This window comes from Propithecus coquereli, unplaced genomic scaffold, assembly GCF_000956105.1.
Source record: "Propithecus coquereli isolate 6110/MARCELLA unplaced genomic scaffold, Pcoq_1.0 Scaffold6, whole genome shotgun sequence".
In the NCBI taxonomy this organism is placed as follows: domain Eukaryota; kingdom Metazoa; phylum Chordata; class Mammalia; order Primates; family Indriidae; genus Propithecus; species Propithecus coquereli.
This window is the reverse complement of record NW_012151951.1, coordinates 1,534,005-1,552,095: the sequence shown is the minus strand read 5'-3', so window position 1 is coordinate 1,552,095 and position 18,091 is coordinate 1,534,005. Positions and strand designations below refer to the sequence as shown.

Here is an 18,091-nt window from a genome sequence, read left to right as displayed (position 1 = left end):
GCCCTAGACACAATGTATTAAACACAGTACGTCTGCACTTAAGAAAATAAATCAACACGGAATGCCAAAGTTTAATGCCACTAAGGATTATTGGGCATCTTACCAGGGGAGCAGCAAAAAGGAGAGGTACCGCTGCCCCTGCTGCCTCCTCCCTGCTCTCTCCTCGAGCCCAAACAAATGGGCTAGTTGGATCCGTTGTTCCTTGGTTCTTTATTTCCTGGAGTACTCAGGAGGGCTCGCTCTACATATAACTGGGATTTACTGCACAAAATTCAATGATTCTCATTAAATCACATTAAGCTGAGCTTAGATGCATAAATTGGTTAATGGATCTTTTCTGTTAAGAACTTTAGGAACTAAGAGACCATAATATCTAGTCAAGGCATCAAAATCATTATAATGTCATATTTGCAGTCGTTAGAATGTAATGCAGCTTACTACACAATAAATACACAGATTATAAAATAAATTTCTCACTAGCACATCCTATTTTCTTTCTCTGTTAAAGCTTTTGAATCCTACAGATAATTAATTTGCCATCTTGTTCTGGTTCAAAAATTACCTATTAAATGAGTTCAAATTAAAGATTTTTATTTTAAATGACAGATTTGTGATCTACTTATAATTTCCTAAAATACTACCACATAGTTCATCTAAAGTACAAAAAGGAATAGAAAATTTTACATATATTTTCAGCCATTTATTTCCTTGTCTGAATATCAATAATAAACTTTTAGATACTATTTCACAGTTTGTGAAATATTTTATAAATATTAAATGTCTTCAAAAATTCTCTCAAAGATATCAGCACATTATTCTCAATTATTTTACAAGATGAGAAAACAGAAACCAGTATATACTCTCATTCCATTCGTTTAGTCAGCAAGAATTAATTAATTGCCTATATGTTCTAGGTGCTGTGCTAGGGATAGTGAAAGAGATGTATGGACAATTCATTGCATCAATGTAATAAGTGCAAAAGGACCTATAACAACTGTATATTCCATTTTTAGTAGTAGAGTCAATTTCAGACTACTATGTTTTCTAAAACTTCCTAAGATATAGGTTTTTACATGCATGAAAATGACAGATTCATCTTCTTATCTGCTAATTGTGCTAGCTAATTATGATAGATTCTGGACCCAAACCTCATCTATACATGTTTGAGATGAGAACTGAATTCATATCATTTCTTTAACCATATTTCACAGAGTCATAGGAAGTGAGTTACAATATGAAGTGTAATAAAGAATTCAAAGAGTTATTTGTTTTCTAAAAAAATTTCTCTTCTTGACAACAGGTGGCATTTTCTGGCTGTTACATTGATGTTTTATGTGAGTACAAGAGATGTAAGGATCTGGCCAGGCACGGCAGCTCACGCCTGTAATCCTAGCACTCTGGGAGGCTGAGGCAGGAGGATCATTTGAGCTCAGGAGTTCGAGACCAGCCTGAGCAAGAGCGAGACCCAGTCTCTACTAAAAATAGAAAACCGGACAACTAAAAATATATAGAAAAAATTAGCTGGGCATGGTGGCACATGCCTGTAGTCCCAGGTACCCAGGAGGCTGAGGCAGGAGGATCGCTTGAGCCCAGGAGTTTGAGGTTGCTCTGAGCTAGGCTGATGCCACGGCACTCTAGCCCAGACAACAGAGTGAGACTCTGTCTCAAAAAAAAAAAAAAGATGTAAGAATCTAAACCTAGAATTTAAATAATGAGATTTGTTTTTATCTTAGGCTGAGTTTCCTCAAAAGCATAATCTAAGTCAAGATCTCAGCAATTATGTTTTTCAGAAAATGGTCCCATGAAGCAAGAATGAGGTAGCAAGCAGAGCGAAACAGAGAAGGAGGGAAAGCCAATGCAAGCGTGTGTTAGCAAGGTTTCTGCCATGGGCAACTGGGGCCCAATTCTACCCTGGGCTCCTGAGAAGGCACAGAGTCCCTTCCAGGTGTTCACGTCCCCAGTGGATGGGGCTGGAACACCCGTCTTTCAGTTCTCATCCCCCATCGGGTGAGGATTGTCCCTGAGGGTGTTAACTCCCTTACACTTCTGGGCTGTATTCTCATGCTGACCTTACAGGCTCTATCGCATCTCAATGTCCAGGGCAGAAAGCAGAAAGACACACAGCATGTGCTTAAGGCTGGACTTTGTCAGAGCAAGGTTAGGTAGACAAGCCTGCCTGCTGCTGCTGCAACTAAATCAGAGGTGTGCTGAAGGGATGTGATATAGGCATCAGAAGCTACAGCTTTGTTACTGGCAGACCTAACTTATGGGAAATTGGAGAAATCTTCTCTGGAGAAACTCATCAACTCCAGAGGGGGGGAGAAAAGATTTACAGATACTGACACTGGAGAAATCTCAATATGGCAGAGGCTGCTAATTACCTACCCTACCATCCATTCTCCACTTCCTTTTCTGCAATGAGGCTCCAATTTCATTTGAGGTAGTAATGCATCCAGCTAAAAGACTACATTTTGTAGCCTTGCTTACAGCTAGATGTGGCCATGTGTTTAATTTTCCAAATTAATTTAGCCAAAATGTGTAAGCAGAATGTCGTATGGACTTCTGGAAAGAGACTAGGAATTTGCTTTTTCTCTGGACCAGGAGGCATTGCACTAAGAGAGTGGTGTAGTAAGGTCGATGTTGTCTACGTCCCTGATGAGGCAGAGTTGTCATACAAGCCCTGGGCTTCCAAATCTGGGCTTTATTTATGTGAGGGAAAAATAAATTTGTATGTTATTAAGCATCTGTTATTTTGAGTTTTTCTATTATAGTCAACTAAATCTCATCCTGGCTAGCACAGTATATGAAATATCTAGGACCTGCCCCACCTCCCTACAGTGAAAGTCATCCATTCACCAGCCTGCCCATGCACATGAGAGCTTCCAGTCAGCTTTCTTATCTCTCATTCTTAAGCAGATTGCACAGCATAGAGTCACCAAACATTTGAAAATAGATTCCAATGCAAAACACAGAGGCAAAAATAAAAATTTTGAGTCAGTAGAAACAATTCTGTGAGCAAAAGAAAATATCAAAATAAACTAAAGGATACTTAGCATTAATGTTATTTAAAAATAAGGTACATTTTTCCATCCAAAAAACACTAACAAAATGCAAAAAAGTAAAAAAATGTAAAAAGATACTCAGAAATGGAAAGAACTCTTGGAAATTAAAAACATGATAACTAAAATAAAAAAATAGTGAGCTTAAAAGTAAAGTTGGTGGAAAATAGTAAAGGATGTATTAGAAACATAAAGACTCAATCTAGGAGGTCCAGCAGATGTACATTCCAGAAAGAGAAAGAAAAAAGAGAATGGAAAGAAATTATAAAAGAAATAATATAGGAAATTTACCCTGCATTGAAGTTTCCATAACAAAAGGGCATACTTCCTGCCCAAAAATATGAATACAAAAAGACCCACAGCAAGAGACATAATTATAAAATTTCAGAATATCTGAGTAAATAGAAGATTTCCAAAATTTTTCACAAGGAAAAAAGAAAAATATGAAGAATCAGAATAAAAGACTTTTCAACAGCAACATTAGTTCTGGAAAATAATGGAACAGTACCTTCAAAGTTCTAAGGGAAATTTATTTCAGCCTGAAATTCTATATTCAGCCATACTCTCAATCACATATGAGGATGGGATAAAGGAGAGGACATTCTTAGGCATGAAAAGATTCAAAATATTCATTTTCCCTACATTATTTCTTAGAAAACTCCTAAGAGATATGTTCCATCAAAACAAGGGTGCAAGTCAAGAAATGGGTAGAAATTAAATCCAGGGACCAGAGATCTAAACAGAGACACAACAGGAATTCTCTGGTTGGTGAGAGGATGAGAGCTTCGCAACAGACCCAGATTGGAGAAGGCCAGCAAAGTGTCTCAGAGGGATAACTTCGGGGGGAAAAATGGTATTGCTAGATTTCCTGTCATGTTTGATTATTCTGAGAAAAGTTAAGAGTTCTGTTGGAGAATTTGGGAAAGAGTTAGCAAATAAAAATCGATTCAACTACCAACTTCAGAGAAAAAAATATACAAGAAAGGAGATGTAATAATAGTATACTACATGGCTCTCCTGCAAATAATATTTTCGTAGTCATAATTGCGTATACACTGATTATTGCATTAACTTAAAACCTCACTTTAACCAAATTAGGAAAATAGAAGAGAAAGCGAGGTGAGTGTTGAATCCTTCTCTTTCATAGGAAGAAGTTAATAATAATGATTAACTTTGAAAACACAATACATAGTAGCGTAAGCATGCTATTTAGGAAATGTGGAGTTAAGATGAGGGGAAAAAATTATAAAAATAATTTAAAGAAGTTGCCTCTGGCGAGCAGAACTTGAAGGAGTCAGAGGTTGGGGCAGAGAGATGCTGGTTTTCATTATAAACAAGATAGCACCATTTGAACTTTTTTTCTTTTTTGGTAACTTTGTTATTTTTAAAATTTGTTCTGAAATATTTCAGAGTTAAAAAACATAAAAGAATAATATGATGAACATGCATGTACTCACACCAACTTACCAATACTGTTATAATATAAATCTTGATCATGTCTGCCTACTCCCCACCACCCTTCTTCCCCCAAGGCCAGTTAGACTTTTTAAACTGTATACATGTATTATAACAGCAAATAATAATAATATTTCTGAAATAGAATTTATAATCAGGATGAGCTTTAAATGCAAAGGAATTTTATATCTACTTAGGATTTATAATAGCTTCTTTAGCTATGTCACTGCAATTCTATTCAGAATGACAGGGAAAAGATTTAGAGAGGTTTCTGAGTTAGAGGAGTTAACATTTGGGAAGAGAGGGAAGAAAATTTTAACAATTGGTAGAAGACAATAGGAGGACAAGTGAGGGGGAAGACATGGCTATGACTAATAGTGTTACTTCATCTAAAAGTGGCCCAAGAAGAAAAAAATAGAAATTAATCCAAAGAGCTCTCACTACCTATCCCTTAACTTTTAATGTTAACTTTGGCCTTCAAAGTCCTTCATAATCTATGCCTTCTTTGAGTTCTTCATCTTCCCTGTCAACCAACTTCTCCACGAGACCCTCCATCCCATCTCCCATAGCTGTCTACGTAAACCTCCGCTCTGGTCAGGCCACATTTCCTACAGATCATTTCTGCTATATCAGCTACCTTCTATCTATGGCCTCTTTTCCACTCACATGCCTTCTCCCTTCCTCTGTGTGATCCAAATCCTACCCATTCTTCAAGCCCCAGTGCAAGCCCCAGTGCAAGCTGTGTTACCTGCGTGAACCCCTGGGCCATACACATCAGCAGTGACCCGTCTGCCTTTCGGCCCTTCTCAGTCTTTCTCATCTGCTCTGTGCATTTGGCCACTTGCTTCCATTTTGTCCTACGGTAGCCTCTATCTCTGTCTCAATTCTCCAAGACCGTACTCACAATCACAGGCAGTTATTAGGTGCTTAATACACATTTGATTTCTACCTTAGTTGATTCATCTGATTCCTGATTCAATTGCCTTTTCATGTTACCACGCTACCAAGATATTTTGAGATTTCCTTCAAAAGATAATTATTTTATAAATTCTCAGGAATTTAAGGCTGGAAAAACGTCCAGCTTTGCAAGGAGAAAAGTAACTTGGAGCTCACTTCATAGTATATTCAATTCAATAACAAGTGATAACTGTGTTTACTAAACAATTGCAGACCGTGATTGCAAAATCAGGTCAATGTGAAAAAAAAAAAAGCAAATGATGACACACACCATGGCAAGTGTCCTTCTCTGTTATTAATTACATGATGATACAAGACCATTCATGCCACGTCTCACTATTAGTTTCTAAATTCTGTGCAAATAGAACTGGGCTTCAACTGGAGAGAGAGAGGAATGAAGAGCCTTCTACTTTTATTTTTGTTCTTTATAACATTTTCTTCTGCATTTCCTGTAGACCGAATGATGGAAAATGAAGAAGACATGCAACTGGCTCAGGTACTATTTCAATACATGTTATTAATGACTATCAATTGGAAGTTTGTTTTATTGATTCTCTCAGGACCTAAAAAGACAGCAAGTTTCTGTAAAAGGGTCCTGAGCTTCCTTGTGAAAAGAAGCTGCTTTCCTTTTGTCCAGTTCTAAGAATATTCAGAAACTGTGTGAGGGGCGGAGGGCTGGGGCAGGGTGGGGAAAAAAGACAGGATCTGCTACAACTTTGAGCAGCGGTCACGAGCGAAGGGATATTTAGTGAGAGGAGAAAGGGACATCCCTGCAAGGCGTGGAGATCTCTATAAAAGCATTTCAAGACAGCCAGGAGGACCTGGACTACAAATTGGAGCCCCTAACCCCTATATGTGTGAAACACACATTGCTCTGGAGAGTCCCTCTAAAAAATTAGTCCAGTTAACTTTTCATATTTGGTTAAATCAACTAAATTTGCAAAATGGATAATTACCTGTCTCTTCTACAATTTGTTTCAAGGAAACACCAAAATGAAAGTAACAGCAAAAATACGTGAAATATGTCATCCTTTAACAGGTAGAAGAAGACTTATTTTCTTCTGTGGAGGTTTGGAGTTTTATGGATTGTGTGGTTTGGCTAATTCTGGTCACTCATAAATCAACCAATTCTTTGAAATTGAAAGCAGTAGGGTGACTCGTTTCTTTCCTCTTTGCGCCCTTCCTTTCTTGTTTCTTCCTTCCCACCTTTCTTTCCCTCATTAATTATTTTCTTTTTTTTTTTTTTTCCGTCTCTACTGCCGAAAGGATTTCAGGCAATTTTGTTTTATCCTGAGATGGAGAGTTGCTCTCCTGTAGTCGGTGCTTTTTTTTGTCTTTTTGGTCAGGCATATCTCAACCAGTTCTACTCTCTTGAAATAGAAGGGAGTCATCTTGTTCAAAGCAAGAACAGGAGTCTCATTGATGGCAAAATTCAGGAAATGCAAGCATTTTTTGGATTGACAGTGACTGGAAAACTGGACTCAGACACTCTTGAGATCATGAAGACAGCCAGGTGTGGCGTACCTGACGTGGGTCAATATGGCTACACTCTCCCTGGGTGGAGAAAACACAACCTCACATACAGGTAATGCTTCCGGCAACTTATTCCACCTGATCCAAGGGAACATGAATATAATCTTCAAGGAACAATAACAATAACTGTTTATTTTACTGAGCCCTTCCTATGTGCAAGGTACTTCATAGATTTCATTTATTCCGTCCTCCCAACAAACCTGTGCTGTAGGCACTACAGTTATGGCCACCTTAAACATAGAGAAACTGAAACAAAAGGATATTTAACATAGCTAGGGTTACACAGCTCTTATCAGGAGACTGGATGCAGCACACATGTTCTGATCTCTGGTCTCTGCCACCTTCATGTAAGCTCACGACAAGAAACTGCCATCTGACTGCAGATGCTCGATGGCATGGATGAAGTGTACTCGAGAGAAAACAGGGGAGACCCTGGAGCATGACCAGTTCACATTAGGGATGTGTGAGCTGCCAAATCTCAGATGGACTTCAGAGGGAAGTATGGAGTTTCCTTCAGACATGTCGAGGAGAAGGAGACTGATTCATTGGCAGAAAGAGGAGGAAGCATGCCCTTGTTCTGAGATAGAGCCAATGTCGTTGACCACAGCTCTAGGGTCTTTGTGATAGTTCATCCTTCGTCGTATCGAGTCTTAGGACTTGAGATAAAAATGAGTTTAGCAAGATAAGGAATATACACATGAGAAATATCTTTTCCCAAGTTACTCTTTGTGGCTCTTGAATAAGACTCTTAGTATATGACACATGCCCAAGACTGATTTCCACAAGCCAGTCAAGAAAATAAATCTCAATTCTTTTTTTGATTTACTTATAATACATTCATATATAAGCAAATACATACACAAGATGAATGCTATCCCACATAGGGTGTGATCTTTGGGAATGCATTTAACTTCTTTCAGCCTCCTTTGTTAAAGTGGTATACTACTCCTTGATTCATAGGGAAGATGAAAAATTTGAATTATATAGCATATGTAAAATCACTTCATTTAAATGAAATGCTATGTGAATGTAAGATGATAGCACCATACCAAAAGTTACTGTAGCACATGATGGATAAGCTAGAAATGATTTCTATGGTATGTGCGTACATGCACACATGTATAACCAGCAATTGATATATTTTTATTAATTTTTTTTTGGGTGATTAAGGGTGATATTTTTTTTCTTTTTTTTTTTTTATTTCAGCATATTACGGGGGTACAGATGTTTAGGTTATGTATGTTGCCCTTGCCCCCTGTCCCCCCCAGGTCCGAGTTTCAAATATGTCCATTCTTTGGGTGGTGCGCATTGCACTCTTTGTGTATGCAAATACCCGTCCCCTTCTCCCTCCTCCCCCTCCCCCTCCCCCTCCTCTCTGCCCAGCATCCAATAGATGTTATTCTTATATGTGCACTTATGTGTTGATCAGTTAATACCAATTTGATGGTGAATACATTTGGTGCTTGTCTTTCTATTCTTGGGATACCTCACTTACAATGGAATATTACTCAATCATAAGAAACGACAGTGATCTAGCACCTCTTATACTTTCCTGGATTAAACTTAAGCCCATTATCCAAAGTGAGGCACCACAAGAGCAGAAGAATTGGATCCACTTGTACTCACCATCAAACTGGTACTAACTGATCAACACTAGGTTGATCACATGGCAGAAATACTCTCTAGGGCTTAGGGGGATGGGGGGGCAAATCTACATCTAAAGGACACGGGGAGCACTAAAGGAGGGAAGGGCATGCCTTTAACCCGCACTTGGGTGAGGCAAAGACATAAAGTGTAACTATAATGTTTGTACCCTCACAATACCCTGGAATAATAAAAAAAAAAAAAAAAAAGAAAAATTCAATTAAAAAAAAAAAAAGAAACAATGGTTATATAACACCCCTTGTATACTCCTGGATAGAGCTGGAATGCATTCTATTTTTATTAATTTTTAAGACTAATGAACTACACTCCAGATATGGCACAAGCTGATGTGGATGAGGCTATCCAAGATGCTTTAGCGGTGTGGAGCAAAGTTACTCCACTGACATTCACCAAGATTTCCAAAGGGACTGCAGACATCATGATTGCCTTTAGGACTCGCGGTAAGGTTTTCAATAGAGAGAAAAGTGTGCTACTTTTAGTCACAGGTGATTTAAGGAAGCTGATCTTTTTTCCCTCCCGTGAATTCTGTGTCAGTCCATGGTCGGTGTCCTCGTTATTTTGACGGCCCCTTGGGAGTCCTTGGCCATGCCTTTCCTCCTGGTCTGGGTCTGGGTGGTGACACTCACTTCGATGAGGATGAAAACTGGACCAAGGATGCAGAAGGTGAGTCTAATTTTCTTCATGAATAAAATTTTATTATTCTAAAGAATCCCCGAAACGAATAGCTTTTTACCTCTAGACTTCCCAATTTCCCCACAATTTTCCATGTTCCACGATGACATTGATGGAAGTGTTCAATATCAGACACAACACCCTCATAAAGTTGCCAATCCTTCTATGATCAGAGCATTCTTCATTTATTCATACATGCTTTCATATGTCCACAATGCCTGAGGGTTCCCTATGTGCCTGGAACTATTCAAGGTGTTTTATGGACCTTAAAGTTGGACTAGAAATTTTCAGCCCTTCGGATCCTGTATGATACACAAGGTTTAGCCCACACACCTGCCACATAAGGCAGAATGTGTTCTGTGTTGTACCAGTGGTAGAAGTTATCTGATGCTTGATGATTGAAAGAAGACTCTAGGGAAGTGGTAATTTTGAGTTAGCAATTAAAGGATAATGGGCGGGTTCCATGGCCCATAGAGGATCTATTTAAAAGCATGACCTTCCTTGTCTAACTCTTGGTCATGTATGAAGGAATTAGACCCTAATCCTTATATTTGACTTATTCCCTCAAACCAAGTAAGTTGATTTTATTTCTCTTAATGGGCCTGCCTGGCATTAAAAGAGTTTTAATACTTTTCCAACAAAAAACCCACAAAACTTGACTACAGTAATAGCGTGTGCATCAAGCAAAGCAGCAGGCTCAGTGGAGTCTCGGGTCCTCCCCATTCTTTTTTTTCTATCACTGACATCAGTCTTCTTGGGTGACAACTAAAAACTGGTGGCTTCTAATTTTTTTTAATATCCATTTCTGAGACACTGATGTCAAGCCATTTGCTTACTCTGGGTTATATTTCTCCATGATGTGACTAATACCAGTTGCAATCACACCGTGTAGAGCAATGTTTCAGGCCATGACACACCACGTATATAACAGGGCCCCTAAGACCATGATGGAGCTAGTGATGTCATAGCACAATGGGTCTGTAGTGATGCTGGTATAAATGAACCTACTGCACTGCCAGTCATATAAAAGTACAGCATGTGCAAGTACGCACAGTAATAATACTTGATAATAAATGACTATGCTACTGATTTATGTATTTACTATATTATGCTTTTTATCCTTATTATAGAGAGTACTCTTTCTGCTTATTAAAAAAAAAAAAAAGGTAACTGTAAAACAACCTCAGGCAGGTCATTCAGGAGGTATTCCAGAAGAAGGCATTGTTATCATAGATGACAGTTCCACGTGTGTTTTTGTCCCTTAAGACTTTCCAGCGGGATACGATGTGGAGGTGCAAAACAGCGATGTTGATGATCCTGACCCTGTGTAGGCCTAGGCTGATTGGTGTGTTTGTGTTTTATTTTTAAAAAAAGGTTTAAAAAGTAAAAAAAAAAAAATGAAAAATTTTAAAAATAGTGAAAGGTCTATAGAATAAGAATATAAAAAATATTTTATATAGCAGTTCAATGCATTTGCTTTTTAAGTGTTATTACAGAAAAGTCAAAAGTTAAAAATATTTAAAAGTTTTTAAAGTAAAAAACTTTACTAAGGTTAATTTAATCTTGAAGAAAAAAATTGTATAAGATTAGTGTAGCCTAAGCATACAGTATTTGTAAAGTCTACGGTAGTGTACAGTGATGTCCTAGTCCCTCACCTTCACTTACCACTCACTCACTGAGTCACCCAGAGCAACTTCCGGTCAGGCAAGCTCCATTCATGCTAAGTGCCCCGTGCAAGTGTACCATTTTTTATCTTTTGTACCTTATTTTTACTGTACTTTTTCTATGTTTAGATACACAAATACTTACCATTGTGTTACAATTGCCTACAGTAATTCAGCACAGTAACATGCTGTACAGATTTGCAGCCTGGGAGCATTAGGCTCTACCGTATAGCTTATGTGTGTAGTAGACTGTGCCATCTAGTTTTGTGCAAGTACATTCTAAGATGTTCACACCCCTGATGCATTTATCAGAATGTATCCCATCATTCAACGATACATGACTGTATTAGCATTGAAATATGTCCCAGATAAATGATGGTGCATATATTATAAGAATTATCTGCTATATATACAGCAAGCCTTTTCTTCATTCCCCTTAGTTACTTTCTAATCTCAGATGCAACCCTTCTCCTTTTGATCAACTCATGTACTCATATTTTCCCTGTTTTTTTTAAGGATTCAACTTGTTTCTTGTGGCTGCTCATGAATTTGGTCATTCACTGGGGCTCTCTCACTCCAACGATCAAACAGCCTTGATGTTTCCAAATTATATCTCACTGGATCCTAGCAAATACCCACTTTCTCAGGATGATATCAGTGGAATCCAATCCATCTATGGTGAGCTAAATTATAAATCTGAATATATGTGAACTAAATGGGAAGCTTTTCAGAAGGGAAGTTGAGAAAATCACTTGAAATATTATCGTGAAGCAAATATTCACTTAGGTAAGATCCTTGCATGGGCGTATTTCCTCATGCCTTCTTAATTCACTGTGGGATTTTTTTTCTTATCGAAGGTCGGCCTAAGGTACCTGCTAAACCAAAGAAACCCACTGTCCCCCATGCCTGTGACCCTGACTTGACTTTTGATGCTGTCACCACTTACCGCAGAGAAGTAATGTTCTTTAAAGGCAGGTAAACCCATTCCCCTAAACACCTCAACGTCCTATGGAGATTTTTCTTTTCAACGGATTTGAGGATAAAGAAGGAGTGATGGCAATAATAAAAATGTGTGACTTTTACTTTTCATTTTATAACTGCTCATACTGTTTGAATGTTTTACCATGTACATATATCTCATTTGATGAATTAATTTTTAAATATCTTTAAGAAATTTTTAAATTTGCCATGTAAGAAGGTGAAGTAGAGTCTACCTTCTGTGACTTCTTGGCCAGAATAATACACCAATCCCAGTGCTGTGCTGCAACCAACTTATGCCTGATTTCAGGAGCCTACTGTTAAATTTTCAGGAATGTTGTAGACCAGTTCATATCACATTGGCAGCTTGAAACTGGCCACGGTTGAAGTATTTACACCCTGGAAATCAGCAAATGATTAAAGTCATGTCTTTTTCCCAACTGGAGAGCCAGTTATTAAACATGTATCAACACAACCACCGACCATTTTTTAATGTTGCATCAATGAAGTGTTTGCTGTAGTGGGAAGTCCCTTCTCTCACTATGTAAAACTTATTGGACTGAAATTGCAGCATGATGTATCAGTTATATATACCATGACCATATTTTTATAGCAGAGTATGAGGACATACACAATTTGATAAGGATATTGGGGCCAAAGGAAATAATATTTGAAACCGTACTCTTTCTACCCACGACTATATAGCACTATAATTACATGGTATCACTACCATGATCTTCCAGCAGAAGCTGAGAAACTACTTGTCATGGATGTCAGAGAGGCAGTGCCTGTATGGGGAACAAAATGGAATCTAAGGACTTTTTGATTCTCACTCATAAACTCAAAATTTTACAGCCCCAAAGGAAATTCTGAGGAAATATTTTGGCATGTCAATGATAACATTTCTTCATTCCAGCAAGCATCAGCTTCAAAAAGTTCCTCTTAGTAATGCTTGTTGTTGGTTTAGAATGTTGGGTGTTGCTACTTTGGCAAAAAATAAAAATAAAAAAAATTGAGACACTCAGAACTATTTATAATATTTCCATGCATAGTTTGCCACTCTGAGTACTCAAGAGAGTGGGCACAAAGGCATGTCTTGATCTTGGTAGTCCAAAGAGCAGAACTGAATTCCCACCTAAATTTGGTGGTAAAAATTGTGCTAACTCTCTAAATTATTTGAGGAAGATACCAACTATGTAGATGAAAGTCAAGCCTGAGACTGCAGTGATTTTACTGACGTGACTAGAAAGGCTGCATGTGTAAAGTGGTTTTTGTTTAACACAGGCACCTCTGGAGGATCTATTATGATATCACTGATGTTGAATTTGAATTAATAGCTTCATTCTGGCCATCTCTGCCAGCCGATCTTCAAGCTGCATATGAGAACCCCAAAGATAAGATTCTGGTTTTTAAAGGTAACTTTGCTCATTGTGATTTCTCTTCTCCCTCTGGATGCCTGGACTGGCCAGTGGGTATTTTGGCATAAGGAATATAATATTCAAGCAGGAGCCAAATGCACAGGGCTTTTGACCTCAGTTTAGGTTCCTCTCATAAAGAATAACTATCTAGGGATTCTCTGTGGCTGTGAAGATAAACACAAATCCAATTGCATAGAGACTAAAAGAAACCTGTGTGATAAAAGCTAAAAAAGTCTGTTTTTCTGCCAAATAAAAGTAATCACTTTCTCTTTTATGTTCCCTTTTTACTAGGGTTGCTATATTTGACAAATAAAAATACAGGATTCTATGAATTACAGATAAACAACAAACAACGTATGGTACACCTATGACCCTCACAATATTTCATATTTATTTATACCAAAAGTTTGTCATTGTTTATTTGAAATTCAAATTTAACTGGCATCTTATATTTAATCCAGAAACCCTACTTTTTATACAGATTTCTTCAGATTACTAGCCTTTGAGAGCACTTGACAGCTGAAATTTAGAAGAACATATCCAAACATACTTTTTTTAAAAATTTTAATTGACATGTACTAATTGCACATATTTATTGGGTGCCATGTGATGTTTTGATCCATACAGACAGTGCATATTTGATTGTTTTGACTGACCAAATTAGCCAATTAAAATCAATCAATACAGTGAAACTAACTGGCAAGGGTATGCACACTATTGCCCACAGGCTATATTATTTGTATAATATTAGTGATATTAGCCACTAAAGAACTTGGTAAGAATAAATGAAGACATAAGATTACTAAGTCTCTAAGCAATGAAGTTAAGAGAAAGTAGGCATTTAATTACTTTCAAACTTCTTCAGACATCTATTTCTCCGTCTAGGAAATAGAGCAGCAGATAATCACTTTCTCTCTTTCTAGATGAAAACTTCTGGATGATCAGAGGGTATGCTGTCTTGCCAGATTATCCCAAATCCATTCACACACTTGGCTTTCCAAGCAGTGTGAAGAAAATAGATGCAGCTGTCTGTGACCGAAACACAAGAAAAACCTACTTCTTTGTGGGAATTTGGTGCTGGAGGTAAGTTCTCAGACGATTGACCCCTTTGTTTTATTATGGGGAAAAATATTATGGGGAAAAATATTCACAATAACATCACTTTGACACAGGAAAAAATAAGATGAATCTGCATTCTTCTTAAGGTGAGTTATGTTAAAGGCAATCTCTGGTGGATGACATTTATAAAATCAACGGATGTTTCAATGAGCCCAGTCAGTGATTTTTCTCTAACTTAAAAAAATACATGGTTTGGGAGTGGCAAAGTCATAACATGTAACCAAAATGTTTGTACCCCCATAATATCCTGAAATAAATGAATAAATAAATAAATAAGAAAAACATACCAGTAAGATAAAATAATGAAGTTGCTAATGCCAACCAAATTGCCAATAACACAAAAACATCCAATCAAAATTTATGAAAGCTCCAAGCTGAGCCCTCAGTGTGACTTAACAATTCCTCAGAATAGCATCAATCTAACAAATGATGTGGCCTTTGTTCCCAATCATTGCTTGTTTGCAAGATACCGTAAATGATTCAACCAAACATAACCTTCACCATATTTTTATTATTGATTCAATGAGTTTTCCTCTGCTAGGCCTATTTGTCCCACACATCCTGCTTGACTCTAAGTTGGGAAGTAGATTAATTAAGCTCCCCAAACCAATGATCCACTGGAAACCTTTCAAATTCTTGTATGCAGGTATGATGAGATGACCCAAACCATGGAGAAAGGGTTCCCACAGAGGGTGATAAAACACTTTCCAGGAATTGGTCTTCGTGTTGATGCTGCTTTCCAGTATAAAGGTGAGCATTGATACCTAAACTATTAAGACCCTTGGGAGATTGTATTGAGTATGAAAGAAGACAGCACAAAAACTAAAATGTTTAGATTTTAATGTAATTTTACTACTCTTAAGTATATGAAATAATAAACATTAATCCTGCAGGCATTATCATAAACTGAATCCAAAAAATCCTGAATTATATTCTCTGTTATACTATTTCAAATCTATCAAAAGTACCAAAATTAGTTTTGGTTATCATTGATGTAAAGAAACCCCTAAAAAAACACCCAAAAAGTATGAAAAATGACTAAACACATGAACTAAACAATGATTCTCAAACTTAAGTGTATGTAGTTTAATATGTATAGCTTGGGGTTTGTGTGTGAAACCAATTTCAAAGTATCTGAGGCAGTAGGATTGTGGGTGAGACTCAGGAATCTGTAATTTTAAAAGAACCTCAGGGAATCTGATGCACACAGTCCAGCTACTGTATCTGCAAAGATAATGACCTCCTAGATCATGGAGTAATCCAAAGTCTAAAAATGTTTTTGGGTGACACAATCCATTTTCACAATGAAATCTAACAGAGAACCTCAAAACCCAAAACAGATAAAAATAGAACAGCTCTAAGAAAATGAGGATGTAGGGCCCAAGGCCACACCCACAGGGACCTTTTCCTCCTTTGTTGAAAACTAGTTTGGGAACCTCTGGCATAGACCACAGTCTGGCTATAAAGGTAGTAAGTCCCTTGAAATTCATACTTTATACCGTGGCTTCCTCCTCATGGAGATAAAAATAATAAGATTTCCCACATGACAGTAGAAAACTAAAAATGTATCTATATAATTCCACAAGTGTCTCTGTTCTCCATAATGTCATTTTATTCTATATTCATAAAATTGAAAAGTATGAAACCATTATATAGTTATGCCAGATAACTAATCATGATTCTCTGTCTCTAGGATTCTTCTATTTCTCCCGTGGATCAAAGCAATTTGAATATGATGTTAAGGCAAAGAACATTACCCGAATGATGAGAACCAATACTTGGTTTCAGTGTAAAGAACCATTAAACTCATCATTTGATTTTGGTGTCCACAAGGAAAAAGCACATTCGGGAGAAGTGGAGATATTGTACCATAAGAATTTAAGCTTGTTTATTTTCAGTATTATTCATCTGCTAAAAAATATTTATAGTTATCAATAAATTTGTAGACCTGAAATAAACTTCAAGAGGTCTTTTAATCTAAACTCTGCCTCAAAGTAGAATAGAACCATTCTTAAACATCAAATTTCCAGTCCTAGGTCTAAATATCTGTTGGATAAAGATTCAACAACCATTTTCAGCTGCCTAATTCTTTTAACAGGAAGTTATTATGTATGAACAAAATCTCTGACTGTACTTTAAGCTTATTATATGCTTTGTGAACTTGGAGAAGCTAGACATGTCTTATAACTAAATACTAAAAAGCATTTATTAAATCAATCTCAGCATTCTATTTTGTCTGAACCTTTGGATTAAGAGCCCCAATAACTGCATTCCTCATTCCTATGCATGTTCTGAACTCACCTCCCAAAGAGAAGGCTGAGAGCCCAGGTAGACACAGAGTGTGTTACATTAGAAGCAATCCCCTTCCAAGTAAGGAACTAGGAGAAGTAGGAGAGAAGTGTTCCCCCTAGCCTCTCAAACATTGACCAATGCATTTAAGCATTCCTTAAAGTATAAAATCAAGTTTTGTGCACATTGATCTCACACATAAGAAATGTAGGGATTTCTTCTCTGTGTTTGAGATATACGGGCATCACCTGAGCCTATACTTGGAAAGTAATCCCAGCAACTCAGGAGGCTGAGGCAAGAGGGTAAGTTGAACCCAGGAGTTTGAGACTAGCCTGGGTAACATAATGAGACCTCCATCTCTAAAATACACACACACACACACACACACACACACACATATATACCTCAGTTTCTCCATTTGTGAAATGAGGATTGTAAGAGATCCAGGCTTTCTGGATTTCTTTGTGAAATGAGGATTGTAAGAAATATATTTATATACAAATATATATATATTTGTATATAAATGCTCATGACAGTTTTATGATATCTAAAATCTCAAATGCTTATCAATTGGTGAATGAACAAACTGTAGTACAATCATATGGTGGAATACTACTCAGCACTAAAAAGGAACAAATAACTGATACATTCAATAGTATAGATGAATCCCAAAAGCAATACGGTAAGTGAAATAAACCAAGTACAAAAGACTATATACATATGATTCTATTTATATGAAAAATTAGAGAAGGAAAAACTATAATAACAGAAAGTGGATCACTCTCAAGGGTGGAAAGTGAAGGAAGGGATTGACTACAAAAGAACATGAGTGAACTTTCTGGGGCGATAGAAATGTCCTATATCATGATTGTTGTAGTGGTGACACCACTGTATATATTTTTTAAGGCTACACATATAAAATTAGTGGATTTTATTATATGTTAATTCTACCTCAATAAAGTAGATTTTAGAAAGTGGTGTGACGTAGTACTTGACATGGAGTAGTTTCTCGAATGTCGGTCAAGCTTGTTGTGTTTTCCTGTACGTATTCTTAGTTTTGTGGCATCAATGCTGTGATATAATAGTTTGGAAAACACTGAAAATTGCACTCAGATTTGCTTATGGGCAGTTACTTTCTCCTTGATTTAAAAATAAAAATTGGGATCCATAGGAGAGGACAAGATACAACTATAAAAATAATCCTATTCTAAATTCAGTGGAAAATCTAAAAACGCAGTTTTCCAAGCATATATGTTGAATATTAGAACTATATACCAACAAT

At 37.1% G+C, this 18,091-nt stretch overlaps 1 protein-coding gene across 1 annotated transcript; it reads left to right on the top strand.

Moving 5' to 3' along the window:
* Positions 1–5,865: 5,865 nt before the first annotated feature.
* On the top strand, positions 5,866–16,478 carry MMP27 (matrix metallopeptidase 27). Its single transcript, XM_012659189.1, has 10 exons — positions 5,866–5,967; positions 6,818–7,056; positions 8,961–9,109; positions 9,204–9,332; positions 11,522–11,683; positions 11,863–11,980; positions 13,268–13,398; positions 14,325–14,484; positions 15,167–15,270; positions 16,214–16,478. Exons 1-10 carry the CDS (start codon positions 5,866–5,868, stop codon positions 16,456–16,458), a joined length of 1,539 nt encoding a protein of 512 aa, XP_012514643.1. The 3' UTR covers positions 16,459–16,478.
* Positions 16,479–18,091: the final 1,613 nt, after the last annotated feature.